Raw genomic sequence first — 21,159 nt, forward strand, 5'->3', positions numbered from 1 at the left:
AAATAAGCCAGTCACAAAAAAAGCAAATTCTCTATGACTCTACTTATATGAGATACACAGTGTAGTCAAACTCACAAAAACAGGAAGTAGAATAGTGGTTACCAGGGACTGGTGGGGAGAGGAAGTGAGGAATTATTCAATGGGTACAGAGTTTTTTTGTAAGATGTAAAAGTTCTGAAAATAAGTACACAATAATGTGAATATACTTAACACTACTGAACTGTACAGTAAAAAATGGTTAAGATGAATTTTATGTTATGTGTATTTTACCATAATTTTTTTAAAAGTCTTGTTTGAGACTGCAGATACATAGAGTTCACCTACACCAACACTCAGTTTTATAACATTTATGACCCAGGATGAGAATACCCTGGTTTCGGTATAAGATATGAGATAAAGAAACAGAAGATAATTCATCTGAGTAGAGGTATACCTCACCTTTGAGTTCCATTGGATGCCATCCAGTCATCAAACAGTTTCATGGCAGTAGTGGAGCAGTTCCCCAGGTTGTGGGTGCAGGCAAACTCTAGCAGGGCTGACCGAAGCTCTCGCATAGATGGAGTGCCCTCATCAGTCCAACTTTGTTGTTGAATTTGGTTTTGAAGTAATTTAAATACCCTGGTCTAGAGAGACAAAATAGATTATAATGGCTTAATAATAATTAGGACAATCAGAAAAAAACAGGACAATTACTGCCAGGCACAGTGTCTCATGCCTGTAATCCCAGCACGTTGGGAGGCCGAGGCAGGCAGATCACCTGAGGTCAGGAGTTTGAGACCAGCCTGGACAACATGGTGAAACGACATCTCTAGAAAACACAAAAATTAGCCAGGCATGGTGGTGATGCCTGTAATCCCAGCTAATCAGGAGGCTGAAGCAGGAGAATCACCTGAGCCCAGGAGGTGGAGGCTGCAGTGAGCCGGGATAGCATCATTGCACTCCAGCCTGGGCAACAGAGCAAGATTCCGCCTCAAAAAAAAAAAAAAAAAAAAAAAATTAGGACAATCAGATCTCTTTTCCCCAAAATTTATCCAATGAGGAAAAAAAAGGCATAGATATTACTCATTAAATATCAACTGACATATGAAGCCCACATACAGCTGGGATGAAACCATTTGATGTAAAGGCTATGCATAAGACTGCTATAGCTAAGGGGAACTTTTAGTGATATTAACTCAGAAAAAAATTAATGACTTCTGTGCAGTAGGGAAACTCTTTGCTGCACTTCTATCTGTACTCAGCTAGAAGTTATTTTCCTGCCAAAAAGTGTCACTTATAACTACTGCTGGAAGGAAGTCAGAACTTCCTGACCTTGTGACTTTACAATCTATAAACCTATAAAGCAATGAGAGAAAAATAAACTTCTTTACTGATAATGTTTAAATGTTTCTGAATCCAATATTAAAGGTATATTTAACATTATCAACTAGTTTGATGCTATAACAAATTAACCAAATTAGCAAGGAAATGAGGCCTGCAGGGAAGAATAGTTGTTTATAGTTTATTTTTTCTCCCAAGTTTTTATTTAAACAACTTTCAAACCTACAAAAAAAGATAGTACAATAAACACCCATACACTGTTCATCTAGATTCACCAGTTTTTAACATTCTGACATTTGCTTCGTTTTCAAGTGTGTATCTGACACACACACACACACACACGTTTTTTCTTGTTTTAGCTGAACAATATGAAAGTAAGATACAGATATGATATTTCATTTATAAATACTTTGGCATGCAACTCACAGATACCAGAACATTCTCTTACAGAATCATAATACCTTATCACACTTAAGAAAACTAATAGTTATTCATTAATATCATCTACTATCTAGTCCACTGGTATGGGATGTCATTGCTAAACGTATACTTGTGGTATTAAGGTACTAACAAACATTTTTTCATCTCTCTCCAAAATGAAAACACCAAAGCTGTTAATAGCATGTTGACGTATTTCCATTCTGCAAGTTGTGCATGGTGGGTGGGGGGTGAGGACACATGAGATTTTAAAAAGCATCATATGAAATATGCTTTTATGAATACCACTAGAAGGAACAAACATTCTGATATAAAAAATGTTTTTAGGTCTTCTTTATTTATTTATTTATTTTTTGAGATGGAGTCTTGCTCTGTCAACCAGGCTGGAGTGCAGTGGCGTGATCTTGGCTCACTGCAAGCTCTGCCTCCTGGGTTTACGCCATTCTCCTGCCTCAGCCTCCTGAGTAGCTGGGACTACCGGTGCCCGTCACCATGCCTGGTTAATTTTTTTTTTTTTTTGTATTTTTAGTAGAGTCGGGGTTTCACCATGTTAGCCAGGATGGTCTCGATCTCCCGACCTCGTGATCCACCCGCCTCGGTCTCCCAAAGTGCTGGGATTACAGGCCTGAGCCACTGTGCCTGGCCATTTTTAGGTATTCTTTAGAAAACCTTCATGGCTATGTAAGGAGAACCAAAATGAAAAAAATTCAACAGATACCCCCTCTGCAGTAATCAGCACGGGAGGATTTCTTCCCGCTGGTACTTCTTTACCTCCACCACCATCATGGCATCTCATCTCAAGTAATCATGTACCACAGATGACCACATACAAAAACCCTTAACTTCAGAAGTTTAGCTCAAGTTCTTCACAGAGCATTGCTTTCTTTCTTTCTTTTAGGTATTGACAGTGAGTACCACTGACTACCACTGTCAATACCTAAAATGAATCCTATTTGGAAATTTTTAAACTATTGAGGCCATTATCCTAGCAATGACTTACTCTGAATAAGCATCTTGTGGAGCTGAATAGGAGAATGGAAAAAAAGAATCTTCAAGGAAAAGAACTCAAGGTTTGTGATAACATGTCAACTTGCTTGTGTTTATTTGAAAAGCAATGAAACACAGAACAGACACCTTGTGGAATGTGTGAGTGGTAAAGCTTTTGAGTCATCGGGAGGACATGAAGTAGAAAAATAGTTGCTATGCTGACTGACAATGCAAGGAATGGACAAGCAATGCAGGAGATCCCACTTGACACACTTGACTTCATTCTACATGGTATCTTCACTGGCTTTACCTTCTCAATAGCATTATGATAGAAAACCATCCCAAATGACTGGAGAACAAAACAAATTCAAATCCTACTCATAACTGTCAAATAGGAACAAATGAAGAATGTGAGAAAAAAAATCACATGCTTGAAATCCTATTTAAAAAAACAAAATCAGTGAAGAACAATGGCAATACTCACTGAGCGTTTACTAAAACACAAAGGCAGCAATGGAAAGAATGGCACTTAAAGTCCTGAAAGCAAAGGAAATCTGGCACTTGAAGATGGCTGTGGCTAATTCCTGAGCAGTCACACCACCGAATTACAGGGAGCAATTTTACTAGTTAGTCTCCATACGAAATCATTAAGACAAGTTCTCAAAATAGTTGCTTAAATGTATTTCAAATTATAACATGAGAGTAAAACATTTTAAGAAAGAATAATTATATTATTAGAAAAATCCTGTTATAAAATACCATTTTTATAAGTAATCCAGGTTTATTTTTAATATTAATTAATATTAATGAAGCATAGTATGTGCTTCAAATTACCTTTCCCTTTTAGAAACAAAATGAAAAGTTTTTCTATGGCTCCAAATTAATTTTTTTGAAATTTAAGCTCATTCAACTCTGTGATTTTACAAAGTGAAACGGCAAGTGGAGAGAGGAAATAAATTGATGGGTTATACAAGCTACAAACACTGGATTTGTAATAAAATGCAACAACAACAATAATATTAAATTATTTTTAAAATAAAACAGGCAGGGAAAGATGCTAGCACTTATGTTGTATATTACATTTTGATTTACTGCTTTAATTTTACACTGATATGCCCAGGGAGTTCTTTCCTGGGTCAATTGAGTTTCTTAAAAGTGAAATGTCAGTTTTTATTGCCAAAGGTTTATCCCACCAATGCCTCATATGTAAAAGAATGAAAGATTTGTAAGTGATAAAACAGGAATATGCCTAGGATCAGATGTTAACATCAGATGTGAACATTTAACACAACTGAAATGTGCCTCCAGACCCTACCCATCACAACACCACAGCATCACAAAATGCAGCATATGTCATGTGCAGCCTTTATAACAAAATGACCAATAACTGCACATAATACTTTGGTTCCAATGATACAGAAGTTAATTAGAAATCAGTCTTAGACACTAATACATTTGAACATCACATCCAAGGATTCATAAATGTCTGCCATCCCAATTCCTAACTGTAGAATGTCAGATTTCCTAGTTTGGGAGTACTGATGCTACCAGAATGCCCTAATATTAGAATAAGAATGTTAAAAAGACACGTCCTCCCTCTTGGTGAACTAAAGTTAACTGGGCTTTTAGCTAACCATATGAAGACATACAGTAGTAAAAGGGCGTCCGATCTTGGAAACACATACTAAGCCTTCTGCCCTTGCCCTCTATCCATCAGTCCCTGGATCCTTCCTTGAAGTATGTTCCTAATAAACACATATCTGCCCAGAAAGCTGGAAATCATCTGGGATGAAGATGCAGTTGAAAGAAAAGGTAAGTATCAAGTGCTTCCTGAGCACTAAGCTCTAAACAGAGTTAATAGAAAGGCAAGGAGAAGATTGACTTCTGCCATTATGAAGTTTAACTGGGCAGCTTCAGAGTCGGGAGATATTCTGCCTCCTCACGGTATATTCAGAACCAACACTGCCCTTTAATAGTGAAAAAAAGTGAGTGATATGCACTAATCTTATTTATTGCCACCTGTAGTAGGTTGAGTAGTATCCCCTCAAATTTTGTGTCTGCCTGGGACCTATGAATATGACCTTATTTAGGAATAGGGTCTTTGCAGGTACAATCAAGTTAAGATGAGGTCATCCTGGATTATGGTGGATCTTAATCTAAGAATGGGGAAATATGGACACAGAAATACAGGGAGAACACTGTGTTGACAGAGACAAAGGCCACGGTGAGGCACCAACATGCCAGGAATACCAAGGATTGCTGGCAATCACTTGAAGTTAGGAGAGGGGAACGGAACAGGTTCTTCATCAGAAGGAACAAACCTTACTCTGCCAATATCTTGATTTTGGCCTTCTAGCTTCCAGAACTATGAGAGAATAAATTTCTGTTATTTTAAGACATCAAGTTTGCAAGGACTTGTTTTGATAGCCCTAGGAAATTAATATACTACCCCAAAGGCTGTTATTATACTAATTACCTCAAACATAATTCTATGCAATATTTTAAAATATACTGGTCCTGGGGATAACTGGATATCCAGACTGAAAAGAATGAATCTTGGTGTCTACCTCACACCATCCACAAAAATCGATTTCAGATGGATCATAGATCTAAATGTAAAGGATAAAATAATAAAGTTTCAGAAGAGAACACAGAATATCTAGGGGTAGGAAAATATTTCATAAGCTAGATTACATTAAAATTTAAAACTCGTATTAATAAAAAATCATTAAGAGAGTAAAAAAGCAAGATGGAGTAGGAGAAGATATTTGCAAATATACATGACCAACAAAAGATTCATATCTAGGATATATACAGAACTCTTACAAATCAACAAGAAAAAGGCAGACAATTTAACAGAAAAATAAGCAAAAGATGAGCATTTCACAAAAGAACATGTAATGGTCAATACATGTATCAAAAAGAAAATCATCTTCACATCAGTAGAAAAATGTAAATTAAAGTCAAAATTGCAGTACCACTATGCACCTATCCACATGGCTAAAAAGGATTTAATATGAATGATAATTATCAGCAAAGATACAGAGCACCTAGAATTCTCATACACTGCTAAATGTAAATTGGTACAACTTTGAAGAAGTATTTGATAGTACAGTATTAACTATGCATGTATTATGATTCAATAATCCCATTTCCAGACATATACCCCATAGAAATGCATAAAGACATTCATCGAAGACATCATAACAGTGCTATTCATGATAGCTCCAAACTACAAATAACGCAAATGTCTATCAACAATAGGTGAATTGGTTAACTAATGGCCAATCTCTTTACTATACTAACACTGGAAAGTTGCTATTGGATTCTAAGTTTGTCCTAAAGAGATGAGTAAGCTATTTGCATACTTCTTGGAAAGGCACATAAATATTGTTTTAAAAAGTCATTATTAACATTTTAGATACAAAAAAGTCTCTTAAGTTGACAATTTCATTTTTAGGAGAACAATTAGATGTGGGTCAGTCACTTGAAACCTTAAATGTATGGTCTGCAAGCTTTTCAAAAGAATATGACAAGAAGCAAGCTTTAATTTTTCTAACAAAAGGTATCCTGGAAAGACGAAGTTGCTAGGACACAAACTAATTTTACAAATAGCAATATAACACAAAGAGAAGTCTTTGGAGTGAAATTAATCTGGGTTTGAATCTCAGCTTTATCATTTACCAGCTAAGTGACTTTAAAGAAGCTATTCCATCTCCTCGTTTATTTAATGAGGGTAGAAATATCTACCTTCGCATTGTGTGAGAATTAAATGAGGTAATCTACACTAAGCACTCAGCACGGTGGTGTGTAAAAGCACTCAAATACATGTGTTTCTGGTGTGTTTCAATCATTTATTCACTCAACATTTACTGAGGGTCACTACAGGCCAGGTCATGTTCCAGGCACTGGTTTTTATTAAGGCTGCTAGCTGAAAGCCTTATGAAACAGAAAATGATAAAAAACTTAACCATTAGAAGAGACCTCAGAGAATCATCTAACTTAAGCATCTTGCTCATGGGTAGGGATGGGGTAACTTCTTTGGGGTCAGATCAGAAACTTTTAGAGGAGGAGAGCTTTTCAAGCTCCACACGGCCACTCTGCCCTGCATTCCCTCCACTCACTGAGAATCATGCAGGTGATGAGAGAACTGTTTACAGGAGATGCACGGTAAGGCAATAATAGAGGCAGAAAGAAGGTTGTTTTAAGAAATGATTTAATCCAACCCCTTCCTTTTACCAGTGAGAATACCAAAACCCCCAAAGACTTATTCTAATTCTTGGTCTAATACTATCTCCCTTTCCCTGAAAGCTGCCTTTTGCCTGGATCCCTGGGAAATCTCACTAGTTTATAAAGCAAACTCTGTTGTCAAAATGTGCTAATTCAGAGAATTAGATAAAAACAAATAATTTTTCACTCTCTTTCAAGCTTTTAAAGTCTCACTCAACAGTTTAATATTGAAAGTATCCAAAATAACAACTGTTAAGATCAGGCAGTTGATATTAAGAAAGGTAAAATGCTCTCTAATACTAAGACTCCTTTAGTGCTTTGCAAAGAAACATATCCACCAGCATCATTATCCATTAGACAGTTATCAGCAAGAACTCTTAAACAGAATATTCTCAATACAAACATAACCGTCATTTTATAATGACCACTAGAAAATTAATGGAGAGATCTACTTTGTAAAAGGGCCTATTTCAAACATTCATCATGTAAAAATAAAACAGGACTTGAATAGAGAAATACTATTCTCATGTGACCTCATTTTGACAGTAGTGTCAAATGTCTGTATTTTGATATTCAAACAAGACCATATCATACTAAGCCTTTATCAGCTCTTCATCATAAGCAACATCTTGATTTTAAGTAAAGATTTCACAAGCAGGAAACTGAAGAAAATGGAATTTAACTGGTTGCTTTTTCAGCCTATTACTGACTGAAAATGGAACCATGAATAATAATATTAAAGATAAACAGCAAGAAGCTGGTAAAAAGGCAGACTTACCACCAGTCTTGAGGCCAGATCCATGTATCCCAGTTTTTCAAGGAGGTTATAGATGAGGCCTGTCTGAAACAGGGCTTCAGTGATGGGTGCAGTATGGTTCTCATTTCCAAGATAATTAATCAAATCAAAGGCCCTCTGGAGAGGTACCTTGCCTAGGCTAAAGGATAAAAGAACAGGAAAAGTAAATATGCAGAGACACACAGAAGAACTCTATGCATGCTAAGACAGAAACTTAGGGTTAGATGGCGAGTCTTGAAGACCAAAAATTTAAACTTACAGTGGCATTCTGTAAAGTTAAGCTAAATATGATTATCTCTGATTAAGTTAATGTGGCCCAAGATTAAGGAAGCATTTCAAGAGAAAGATAAACGATAGCTCATTTTTTAAATTCCTAAGTCTCCTGTAAATTGCTACTAACTCAGCAAAAATATAATATCTTGGGTTAGAAAAGATGAATAGTACTAATTTTATTTATTAATTAGTTATATTTGCCAGGAAAGAGAGTATAGCATAGACAGTATCTGAATTTTTTAAAAAATTTTGTTGGTTTAATGGGAATTTGTTTTTCAAACTTGTTATGACAAGGTCTATTGTGAATTTACGGTGAGTAAATTTTTAAAATTAACCATTTTATAGAAATCATAGCAGTAATGGCTAAGATGACATAAGAAGGGTACTTCATAAAAAACGAGACAAAATGGAAATGTCCAGGGAGGTCAGAAGGAATATTCTTGTGACCTGAAGCGTTCCTGTGTTTCTAAGCCTATCATCAATCTAAATTGGTAATATGCTATTCAGATAATATCTTTACATGAAGTCACTGTCATCCTTGGTTTTGGGATTCTATAATGCATGAGGTGGTTGGAGAGACAAGCAGTACAGATAAGGTGGCACCAGCCATCAGAAATGTCCCTCAAAACCAATGCATAAGTACTAATTTTCATGCTTAAACCAACTGCTGCTTGAAAATAATTCTCTTATGAAATAAAGCCTGAACTCCTGTATCAGTTTAGTCAACAAAATATGTATCCTGTTTTTGATATCTAGTCTTGAATTACTATGAAATCTTGTTTCATTTAACTGTTCAGTATGTTTGCAGCTAATGTTTTATAAAGTCCCTGGAGGCAATGAACACATCTTGTATTTTCCCAATCCTCCAAAATGAATTGTACCAACCAATACATGCTAGTTCTTTCAAACTGTTTTTCATATATGTTCTTTACATCAATGACACTTGTTTAAAAAAAGAAAAAAACTCAAACTAAGTATACTCTACCCTGCAAGTTCAAAGATGTTGTTGATAAGGTTGGCTCGGTCTTTGTCACTCAGAACATAAGGATTTATTTTCAACTGATTGATTAGAGCTTCCCAATCATCATCTGCATAGTGTACAATATAATAACCATTCATGTTTATATTCACTTTGGCCCACAGCACTTCTTCTGTAAGATTGATGACACCTAATGGAAACCAAAAAATGAGAGATTGAGAGAGAAGACAATTGGACAAGAAAAAAATAATTACATGAGTGCTTTGTTTCTAAGTTAGTTTATTTTTAATCATTCTAGTAAGAAAAAAATGCCTGTCTCCAAGTACAGTTATTTTCACGTTAGTGAAGGTCAAGATATTCATTTAACAATTATTTATTTACTGTGCATTATTGGCTGTAAGTTAAGCGCTAGAAATCAAATGGTGAACAAGGTAGATATATCTCTGCTTTTAGAGATTTCACAGTCTAAAGTAACCAGGCAAGTACAATATCATACAAGCGCTATTGACAGAAAAAGAAAAGACAGCATTCAACGAATGCACATAGAAAAAATGCCTCACTCTCCTAGGGAAAGTTAGGAGCCATTTCTTGGAAGAAATGACATCTAAGTTGTCATTCTTCTAAGAGACCTCAAAATATTTAGGTGTTGGCCAAGTGAAGAAGATATAGTAGGAAACCTAAGTGCTCAAGGCCCAGAGAGAAAGTACACATGGTATCCATGCACTGAACTGGCTCCCAAGTTCATTGTGGCTAGAGGAGAGAGGGAGGGAGAAAGTAAAGGTGCAGGATGAGACAGCAGTAGAAGACAGTGAGAGAACTGTGTAAAATGTGTCCCATTTTGGCCTCTGTCCTTTGTCATGTTAGCAAAGGAAGAACAAACAAAGTCATTTAGAAAAGTCACATTATTTAAAGCTAGCAAAATAAACGTTAGGGGAGGCTTAAGATTACATAAGAGACAAATAAGAAATAATTGGGTTAAAATAATAGGAAAGGTTAGGCACTTTTTGGGTCTCTACTATAAATGCTGAGAGAATTGTTAGAAATTTCTATGGAATTATGTCAACTAATGTACCAATAATGAAGTGCTAAGAGTTAACTGATCACAAAATATATGTATGAATTTTTAAAATCCTTAAGACTGCTAATGAAGAAATGTCTTTTAAAGTTGGCAACAAGGACGTAGACTTAATTATAATGGGGGTATGCTTCTAAGCATCTTGAGGTTTACTACTTTTAGAATATAAGCCACATAAGCTTACTGTTTTGTTTACTGCTAACGCCTCAGCCCCTATAACTGTGACCTAGCAGGTATTCAACAAATACCATTGAATTAGTGAGTGAATGAATAAATAATGACTATGTCACAATAAATAGTTTTAAATCAAGTCTAGATAAAGGTTTGTAGATGTTTACTATATAATTTTTACCCCCTTTTAAAATAACAAATACTTAAAAAAAATTTTAATTGTAAGAAAAAGAAGAGTAGAGATAAGAATAATCTAAACTCAGACAATGATAGCATTCCGGAATGTACTTCTTGCCAAGTTTTTTTCTTGTTTTTAATATTTTATATGGCAGATCTATACGCATTTATTTTATCCCTTTTCACCTATCAGACCCCCCTCACATTTTTCCATTGTCTTCATAAGCAGTGTTCAAATATCTTCATAATATTCCATTTCAAGTTTATCCAATCTATTTTGAACAATTTGGGCTGTTTTAAAATGGTCACTATCATTATAATTCTGTAGTGAAACTTTTTTATATAAAATGCTTTATAAATATGTTTTCAACCTAAAGATTATATATTAGTACCTGAAGCCTTAGCTTAGGTACTAAGTGTTATATATTAGTACCTGATGCCTTAGGGTTTATCAACTTCAAAAACCTGAATTATTCAAATGTGTCAGATGCCCTTAATATCTTTGTTACTCCAATTATACTGATACTGCAAAAGATGTTTAAGATAAAAAAGACATTCTGATCACGTCTTAACAGGACATATAAGCTAAGCAGTCTTTTGTGCTAAAAAAATTCCATACTTATTTCTGTTATATTGCTGATAATAGCAACAGATGGGAAAGATCAATTAAATAAGGTTTATTCCGTTTTTGAGGGCAGAATGCAGTTTTAAGGGATACTTGTGATGGCAGCAGTGGCTGCTCCTAGTTGGAACCATTTTTAGCAAACCTATGACTAAGGAAATTAACTTTATCATTAGCTAATCCAAAAATATCAATACTCTCCAGGTCAGCAACACTATATCCTATGGAGCTTTTATCAAGAAAGAACCCTGGGGCTGGGCATGGTAGCTCACACCTATAATCCCAGCACTCTGAGAGACCAAGGCAGGAGGATCACTTGAGCCCAGGAGTTTGAGACCAGCCTGGACAACATAGTGAGACATCATCTTTACAAAAAATAAAAATTAGCCAGGCATGGTGACACATGTCTGTAGTCCCAGCTACTCAGAGGCTGAGGGAGGAGTATCACTTGAGGTCAAGTATCACTAGGTCAAGGTTGCAGTGAGCTATGATCATGCCACTGTACCTTAGCCTGGGTGACAGAGCAGGACTCTGCCTCTAATAAAAACAAAGGTAAAGAAAAGAAACAGGTCTGACCGCCGCCATCATGGGTCGCATGCATGCTCCCGGGAAGGGCCTGTCCCAGTTGGCTTTGCCCTATCGACGCAGCGTCCCCACTTGGTTGAAGTTGACATCTGACGACGTGAAGGAGCAGATTTACAAACTGGCCGAGAAGGGCCTGACTCCTTCACAAATCCGTGTGATCCTGAGAGATTCACATGGTGTTGCACAAGTACGTTTTGTGACAGGCAATAAAATCTTAAGAATTCTTAAGTCTAAGGGACTTGCTCCTGATCTTCCTGAAGATCTCTACCATTTAATTAAGAAAGCAGTTGCTGTTCAAAAGCATCTTGAGAGGAACAGAAAGGATAAGGATGCTAAATTCCGTCTGATTCTGATAGAGAGCCGGATTCACCATTTGGCTCGATATTATAAGACCAAGCGAGTCCTCCCTCCCAATTGGAAATATGAATCATCTACAGCCTCTGCCCTGGTCGCATAAATTTGTCTGTGTACTCAAGCAATAAAATGATTGTTTAACTAAGAACAACAAAAAAAAAAAAAAGAAAAGAAAAGAAACAAAGAACCCCAGGAAGAAGGGCTACAGAGACCCAAATCTCCCTTGCCCATAAAAGGAGACAAGGAATGATAGCTATGACAATTGTTCCACTAGATGGATGCAGAAAACATTGAAATACATACAGAGTATCTTGGTTGATAAGCAACTTGCCATGTTGTAAACCTAGCCAAGTCCAGATGGTAAAGAGGAGGGACACAGCTGGGAATATACTTGAAATTATTACTGTCATCGAGATGACACAACATAAAGCAGTACAGCCAACAGCACAAAGACAGAGAGAGTTATCATTTAAAGAATCAACATTATTAGTCTCTTTCAGTTCTTCTGAATGATCTAGAATGGTGGACCTTAAAACCACAGGTATCAAAAAATAATAGCTTTGCACACAAGGGAAGTAACTACATCCGGCAGCTCAAATGTGGATGAGGCTACCCTCATATGTTTTTAATTTACTATAATCATTAACAGATTAACACTTCAATTTTCAGTCTATTGAGTAGCAAAAAAAGAGTGAGTGACTGCAATATTAAATGGCAGAAGCCCAGATGAAGTAATCTAAGTGATTTTTAAAAACCATTTGTCAATGAGCTATGAAAATCAACTACTGTTTTACAAAAAATTAAAGTTCTGAAACTAAAAAACATGTTTTTACTACAAAGTTACAAAATTTCCTGTACAGTTTGCTCCAGAGTAGCATCATACATGCTATTGAACTGTATCACTCCTGTTCAAAAGCATTCCCTTCTCTAACACCCCTTTCTTTCTCCTTTACTTTATCAGGGGGAAAAAACGCAAGAGCAGAGAATGGCACATGATAAATATTTTAATTACTATATGCCCTTCCTTCTTTCATCCTAATTACCTTTTCTTCCAATGACATATCTTTTACTTTCACAGTAGTATTTCTGATAGTGATATCCATTTGGAAACATGAATGTTTTGCATTAGATTTAATATGAAAATCTCCTATAGTTAAAGATCTTAGGTCTGAGTAAAATGTGGATAAGACAGAGAGAGGGAGGAAGAAAGGGAAGAAGGAAACTTTTAAAAATATAATTTCCTCAACATGTAGACTGGAAAAATGGCCCCATCAGCATTTCTTATGCACAATAAATATTAATTGTTCAAAATTAATGTATGTGAGAAAAGGAGACAAATATATTAACCAAACATAACTCCTATATACAACTGAACTAATGAACTAACCCAACAACCCTTGAATTAGAACACATGAAAATATATTTAAAAAAGAAAGATATTAAAGATTTAACCAACCATCAAGCATCAAAATAATACACTATACTAAAGTATTACAGCATAAAAGAAGCCTGAAGTCACCCTCTCTGCTACCTTTCTTTTGAGAATAGAAAAAATAAAAATGCAGTTAAATTAAGAGTAATTCTCATCAGAGCATTAGGAACCAAGAAGGCACAACTGTCCTCAGGGTCAAACGTAAGGACAAAAGTTTTCATGTGGACTCTCTAAACCTGAAATGGCAGGAATTAAAATAGCAGCAGCAGCAGCAAGGGAAATAACACAGTTGAGAAGAGGAAGTAACAGACACTACTTTCATCATGTATTGGCCCAGTTCCAGTTCTAGATTAAATCAATTATATTCTAGTGAATTCTGTATATTCCTCTTTACTAAGAAGAGGAAGGGAAAAAGAAAACATCATTTTATCAGGCTTTGCATGTCCTTTTCCTAGAAATTTTTATAGTGAGACTGGAATTACTTCATTATGGACTAAAATTTACTAATTCATTAAGTTTTTGTGTGCCTACTGAGTACTAAAAGTGATTTACAGTGATTCATATAGCCATGATCACTACCGTTAATGGGGGAAATACCTAATATGAGGATAGATACGAGTGAACAGTGCTTACGGTATATTATGAGTGGAGAAGTAGAGAATGTTATTAAAAAACCTAAGTAGGGCATCTAACCTGACTTCAGGGGAGGAAAGGTTTCCTGGAGCAAGCAATGGCTGAGCTAAGATCTGAAGAATAAACAGGAGTAGGCTGAGGGAGTGAGGAGGCAAGGGTGTTCTTCAAGGAGGGAAAACAGCATATGCAAAGACCTAAAGAGGCAGTATGGCATGTTTGAGTTGCTGATAGAATTTTTGTGCGGCAAAAGCACAGAATGCCAGGTAAGGGCCTAGAAGGCTAAAGAAGTAAAATATGAGCTAGTCTATGGGGTTAAACTCTCAAAAAGAGCTTAACAAGCTCAGAAGAAAACTGAGGTAAAGAGTAAAGAGGAGCCAGGTGCGGTGGCTCATGCCTGTAATCCCAACACTCTGGGAAGCCAAAGCAGGAGGATCACTTGAGACCAGGGGTTTGAGACCAGCCTGGGCAACATAGTAAGGCCCTGTCTCTACAAAACATACAAAAATCAAGCCAGGCATGGTGATATGTGCCTGTGGTCCTAGTTTCTTGGCAGGCTGAGGCAGGAGGATTGCATGAACCCACGGGTTTAAGGCTGCAGTGGGCTATGATATTGTCACTGCACTTCAGCCTGGGCAACAGAGCAAGACCCCAACTCAAACAAACAAACAAACAAAAACCAAACAAACAAAAAACCAGATAATAAAAGATTTCTTATTGCCCATTTCTAATAGCACTAAAAATTAATATACTGTCAGAGAGTTTGCAAAATTTCCTTATTAGTTTCTTGCGAATACTCCAGCCATGTTTTGGCTGTGCTGCAGGATATAGGGAGATGGGGTTATTTGTTCTCTCTTGTGTCAGAAACTATCCTTTTAGGGCTCATTCAAAGTTCTGTTTACTCAAAGACAGTAGCGATTCCTTGCAAAGTTCTGTTTACTCAAAGACAGTAGCAATTCCTTGCACTTCCAGCTATGCTGTCAAAGATGCGATGACGTTACCTACCACCACTAGGATTTTAAATAATTCGATTGTTGCTGCTTTAACGTTCCACTATGGTAAAACTGCAATGAAACTGGCACATGTATCTCAGGTGGCATTATCAACTGTAACTAGACAATAAAAGGGTGATTTAGTTATATGTACCAAATCACAAAAGGTAATGCAGTCTTCATTTTTGAAAACCATTCCTTAAAAAATTTCATATAATGGAAAAATCTTTAAGATTTGAAATATTTAATTAAGGCAATATTTTATAACAACAAATGGTGAATCAAGTAGGTTAAAAAAAGGTAAGATACAGAAATCATATATATATAATGATTTTCACTACAAATATTTATTAAAAATGACTGTAAACAAATAATCATAAGAATAGTTTTGGCCGGGTGCGGTGGCTCCAGCCTGTAATACCAGCACGTTGGGAGGCCGAGACGGGCGGATCACGAGGTCAGGAGATCGAGACTATCCTGGCTAACACAGTGAAACCTCGTCTCTGCTAAAAAAAAAAATGCAAAAAACTAGCCGGGCGAGGTGGCGGGCACCTGTAGTCCCAGCTACTCGGGAGGCTGAGGCAGGAGAATGGCGTAAACCCGGGAGACGGAGCTTGCAGTGAGCTGAGATCCGGCCACTGCGCTCCAGCCTGGGCGACAGAGCAAGACTCCGTCTCAAAAAAAAAAAAAAAAAAAGAATTGTTTTGATGGTAATATTATTTTTTCTCCATTTTCCAGGTTTTATGTAATATAGATACATTATAGCATTGTTCTAGGTGCTTCATATAAATGAGCTCTTTTAATTCTCACCACAACTACATAAAGTAAGTATAATTACTATATCTTTTGTACAGCTGAGGGAATGAGGCTCACATAACTCGCCTAAAATCATATAAGTGATCAATGGTAGTGCTAAGAATTGAACCAGGCAGTCTCCAAAGTCCCATTCCCTTACCCCTAAGCTACACTCATCCCTCAAAAATATAGGCTTTGACACCAGATCCAAATTCAAATGAGAAATTTTCCCTTTTCACCAATCCAAAGCATCACTAACGCATCCTACAGAACCCAAGAGCCTTGTGTTTCTTTAGGATGTAAATTAAGAGGAAGATATGTGGTGTGACATTCATAGTGGTATTTAACAAATGGCCCCAAACTATGTTTCAATTGCTTTTCATATTGTAGGTCAGCATATACCATGTTTATATTTTACTATTTCCCTCCACCTTGCTATCATAGTTTCTTCCCCCATTTTCTTGTTTCCCAAAACATATGCTATGTCTTCAGGGCATACTGAAGTAACTATTTACTCTAAATCCAATCATGAATCAACCTCAATTATGCACACAGATCATTTAGGGTGTATCTTGTCAAAATGCAGTTGCCCCAGCCCAACCCGAGACAGCAGACAGCAGGGTATACTTTAAGAAACCCCTCTTATTTTGTAACAAAATATTAATCTTGAATATAAAAACATGGCATTCGCTATTTTCTCTCAGGAATGCCAGTACATTCTCCGCAAATTTTTGTACCTTATTTCACACGGCTAAAGCCAGTTTTGTGCATGATATACAGAATCAATCTCACGTTAGTCACATCTTATATACACAACTTATAAAATCAGTTCAGAGAGTGTCCACACGGGCAAGTGTAATCTTATATATGCACTCTGATCCGATTTTTAAAATTATGCCATTTCCAATCAGAACTGTCATGGTCAAACCTGATTTCTTATCCAGTAATGATACCGACTGATATTTTGAATAATTTCTTCCTTCAGTGACATAGGATAGTGGAATATGCCACAGGTAGCTGTAAAGAGAAAATATTGGAAAATTACTATTCTTTCAGTTAGTTACATACGATTTGTTGGTTTTCTTTTTTAAAAAAGAATTGGTAGGAAGGTTAACTTTGTTAAGCTATTCCTAGGAAGGGATAATCTTGTTAGGTTTCATAAGAACTTATGATCACTGAGGGTGCAAAAGAGACGGCATGAAAAGAAAGAGAGCATGTACCTTGTATCTGAAGGCTGAATTTCAGGCTTCATATTTAAAAAGAATCTCTCTTGTTGTATAAAAAGTTGCTTTCCTTTCTTTTGAACAGTCACTAAAGGAAATCCTTTCTGCAGGGTCCAGGTTTTCATCATTCTCTTTACATCTAGTGTTTGGTTTGTGACCTATAAAATGTATATATATAAAACTCTTTTTCCTTAAAAATAAAAATTGGTTTAAAAAATTTTAATTTTAATTTATCTGTACGCTTCCCTCTTTTCCTACCATCTATCAAGACTACATTTAATGTTAACATAAAAAAGAAACATGAATGTTGAGTTTACACTTCTAATCTAGGTAAATGAGCAACTGCTAAAAGGAATGTAACCTGGAACAGAGCTAAGTGATAGCTAAGGGAGTGAGGGAGGCACTAGGTTGAGAAGTCGCACATGTATCAACCAACTAAGAGTTCATTAAAATCCCTAAATTCATCAATATTAAAATCCCTAAGAAGGTATAAGTATTCTTTCAAATCACAATACTATCATCTAGAAGATACAAATAATGATATACAGTCTAGAATCAGAATCATTGCTACTCAGTGCTGTGAATCACCTGATTCTGGGTTTCTCTTTATGCTCCTACCCTCCACCTCCATAATGACAATCTCTTAGGACCTAATACTGCGGGAGTGCCAGGGAGCAGCGGCAGCAGCAGAAGAATTACATATGAACAGGTCAGTTGCCTTAAGTCTTTCTAGAAAACAGAGGTAAACTACTTTGGTAGTCACAGACCTTCTTTCCCAGAAAATATATGAAGTTATCTATAAAATCTAGAACCTAGTGTCAGAGCTTTGCAGACCCTCTAAGGCCCAAAGCCCGTAAGACATCTAGTATCAATAACTAAGAAGCAATTTTTGAACAACAGCCTCTTTAAAGCAGGTGGTTAAACTTAGGATTCAAATGATTTTTCCAGATTATATATGAATTTGAATTGTAAGCAACAAAGTCATGATGTACCTAAATTGATAAAATTACTCTACTATGGCAGGCCTTACCTCAATCACCATATGCCTATTTATTTATAGCACAAAAGGATGGAGCAAATCTTCCCATTTTAATTAATCTTATATTTATTATGGCTCTAACGTATTTATTTCTGAACCAGAGAATTAGAAGAAAATAAGCTTGCCTAAAATCAAGATGCTTTTGGGTGTCGAAGCAGTACTGAAATGAAGAAGCCAATGCATAATTTGATGTGGATGCTGAAAAACCTGAGGATACTGTTAGGAACTAGTTTGGGAAAGAAAAACACCATGATGCGAAAGTTGCAGTCAATAAGAAAGGTAGAAATATGTTCTAAATGCCAACAGATAAGACGGTAAGTATAAAGTAAACAATGTGGCTTTCAAATGAAATGCTACTATATCAGAGGAAAAAAACAATGATTTGGGAACGACTGTTAGGTAATAAGTTCTCAAAGAGAATTCAGAGAGTAGGGAAGATATATCTTCTGGGCAAAAGATTAACAGCTAGAAAATATTAGGATTCAGATGAGGCAAAGAAGCAGAAAGAATGTATGAGAAAGATCCAGAGCAGGGGTTCCTAACCTAGAGTCAATAAAACTTTGAAACTCTGTGTGATGTTCTGCACATATGTGGTTTTTCCGAGTAATATGGCCAGAACTTTCATCAAATTTCCAAATAAGTCTGTGATCTGATCTTTCCTTTTTTTTTTTTTTTTTTTTGAGACAGTCTTGCTCTCTCACCCAGGCTGGAGTGCAGTCGTGCAGTCTTGGCTCACTGCAACCTCTGCTTCCCAGATTCAAATGATTCTCCTGCCTCAGCCTCCCAAGTAGCTGAGAATACAGGTGCGTGCCACCACGTTGGCTAATTTTTGTGTTTTTTTTTTTTTTTTTTTTTTTGAGGCGGAGTCTCGCTCTGTCGCCTGGGCTGGAGTGCAATGGCCGGATCTCAGCTCACTGCAAGCTCCGCCTCCCGGATTTATGCCATTCTCCTGCCTCAGCCTCCCGAGTAGCTGGGACTACAGGTGCCCGCCACCTCGCCCGGCTAGTTTTTGTATTTTTTAGTAGAGACGAGGTTTCACCGTGTTAGCCAGGATGGTCTCGATCTCCTGACCTCGTGAACTGCCCGTCTCGGCCTCCCAAAGTGCTGGGATTACAGACTTAAGCCACCGCGCCCGGCCAATTTTTGTGTTTTTAGTGAAGATGGGGTTTCACCATATTGGCCAGGCTGGTCTCGAAACTCCTGATCTCATGATCTGCCTGCCTTGGCCTCCCAAAGTACTGGGATTACAGGCGTGAGCCACCACGCCCAGTCAAGTCTGTGATCTTTTAAAGCATTATGACCCATCAATCTAAATCAGGGTAACAAACGCAAATGCTTATAAGGGTTTTGCAGTCAGCATACATGCATGAAGCAGCCCGGGTTCATGTGCTGCTTTGAAGTGTAACTGCTACATAATTACATTGCTTGTTAGAATATTTCCAGGAATGACAAAATTCCAACAGCAAAACCATCCAAGGGTAATATGCAGTCAGCTTGTGATGTATCATCTACTCTGGAGGAACAGTCACAAAGGCAAGAGATTCATAGAGCAGAGTACAGAATCATTCAAAGGAGGCAGAAAAACTAAAAAAGGGTAAGGATAGGAAAAGAGATTTTTGAAAAAAAAAGTCAAATAATAAAAATATAGTAATATTCATTAATATGGAGAAGACAACTTTCCTACAAAATAGGAATAGAAATTAAGGTACAGAAAACAAAAAACAAAAAACACCAAACTGGCTACCCAAGCCCACACACATTTTTTCCAACAACTAAGAACAGCATTCCCATTTCTTTACATAAAATTCAGTGCTCCATTCATAAATATTTATATAGCAAGCTCCATCCCCCTCTTTCTTAAATAACTATGCTTTGTACCACAGATTAACTTACACACATGCTAAAGAGTATAAATAGACGAACTCCTCTCTTTTTACTGAGCTAAATAAATTACCCAGGTCACTTACCTCATTAAAACTATCCCACAGATCATCACTCTGAATGGACGCATAGCTGTGATTATGCAGGTAAAGGACAATAGCATGTTGAAACACATCTTCACTAAGGTAAGTTTTCAGCATCAACAAGAGAGAAGCTCCCTATTCAAAAAAAAAGTGAGGAAAAAGAAAATAATAGAATACTATAGATCATCAAATTGTGAATCTAACATTCAAACTATAGTCATTCTAAAAATTTACTTCCATATGTAGAACTTAGTTATAATACACTGCTACTTAGTCTGATATAACTAGATGTGGACTGTGTTCAACTATCTTAACATTATTTTAAAGGATTTGAAAAAGAATTAATGAGTAGATTCCCATGTGCACTATTCTAACCAGGAGCCAGTCTGTGTGGTCTACTGGTATACTCACTGTTTCAATGTTAGTGTTGAAAAGCTAAGTATTTATAAATACATTTTAATAGAAAAACATGGCAAATTTTCTGTGGCATCCACATCTCCATCCCCAGTGCTTAAATTACCCATTGAATTCATGAGCACACACTGCTGGAGACACAATAAATTGGCAAGGCTCTCAAAAGACTCCCTGCTAGGTATGTCATTAATTTCTTCTTTTAGTATATTGTGTTGTGAAGTAATCAGAATCTCTTTTCTTCCTGCAGAGTCACTTCAAATGCTTGGAACTAACAAATGTATAGGGCAGCAAGCATACTATTAAGGTCACACTACATCCATTGATGTACATGTCATCCTTCCCAGTCCTGAAATAAGCACCACCTCCTCTGTGAAGCCCTTCCTGGTTTGAAATAGAAATCACATTTCTCCATCTTCAATACAGTTTATTTGACATCCTGTATCTGTTACACATTTATTTCCTCATCTACGCTGTAAGCTAACTGAGAGGAAAAAGTGAAAACTCAACTCCAATGACTAAAACAATGCCCACTACATGGTAGGCACTCTAGTAGTTTTTGAATGAATTTCACTTTTGATTAAAATGTAGTAATGTCAAGATTATTGTACAAATAACTAAATTATTACCTATTACTCATTTCTATATCACGCTTCATAGCTATTC

The 21,159-nt window shown here is 36.5% G+C and overlaps 2 protein-coding genes across 2 annotated transcripts in view; one reads left to right on the forward strand and one right to left on the reverse strand.

Annotated features, from left to right (window-relative positions):
• Nucleotides 1-21,159, reverse strand: part of LNPEP (leucyl and cystinyl aminopeptidase) — a 99,210-nt gene that overhangs the window by 6,676 nt on the left and 71,375 nt on the right. Inside the window, exons 9-14 of the mRNA XM_033179046.1 lie at nucleotides 20,086-20,217; nucleotides 17,077-17,237; nucleotides 16,785-16,873; nucleotides 9,030-9,213; nucleotides 7,754-7,910; nucleotides 439-623 (exon numbers count right to left, since the gene is read on the reverse strand). Coding sequence (XP_033034937.1) covers nucleotides 439-623; nucleotides 7,754-7,910; nucleotides 9,030-9,213; nucleotides 16,785-16,873; nucleotides 17,077-17,237; nucleotides 20,086-20,217 — 908 coding nt within the window. The remainder of the gene's footprint in view (nucleotides 1-438; nucleotides 624-7,753; nucleotides 7,911-9,029; nucleotides 9,214-16,784; nucleotides 16,874-17,076; nucleotides 17,238-20,085; nucleotides 20,218-21,159) is intronic.
• Nucleotides 11,641-12,152, forward strand: LOC117064882 (40S ribosomal protein S13-like). The gene has a single exon (XM_033179047.1). It carries the CDS (start codon nucleotides 11,655-11,657, stop codon nucleotides 12,108-12,110), a length of 456 nt encoding a protein of 151 aa, XP_033034938.1. The 5' UTR covers nucleotides 11,641-11,654; the 3' UTR covers nucleotides 12,111-12,152.

Source organism: Trachypithecus francoisi, unplaced genomic scaffold (assembly GCF_009764315.1).
Source record: "Trachypithecus francoisi isolate TF-2019V2 unplaced genomic scaffold, Tfra_2.0 Lachesis_group2, whole genome shotgun sequence".
Classification (NCBI taxonomy): Eukaryota; Metazoa; Chordata; class Mammalia; order Primates; family Cercopithecidae; genus Trachypithecus; species Trachypithecus francoisi.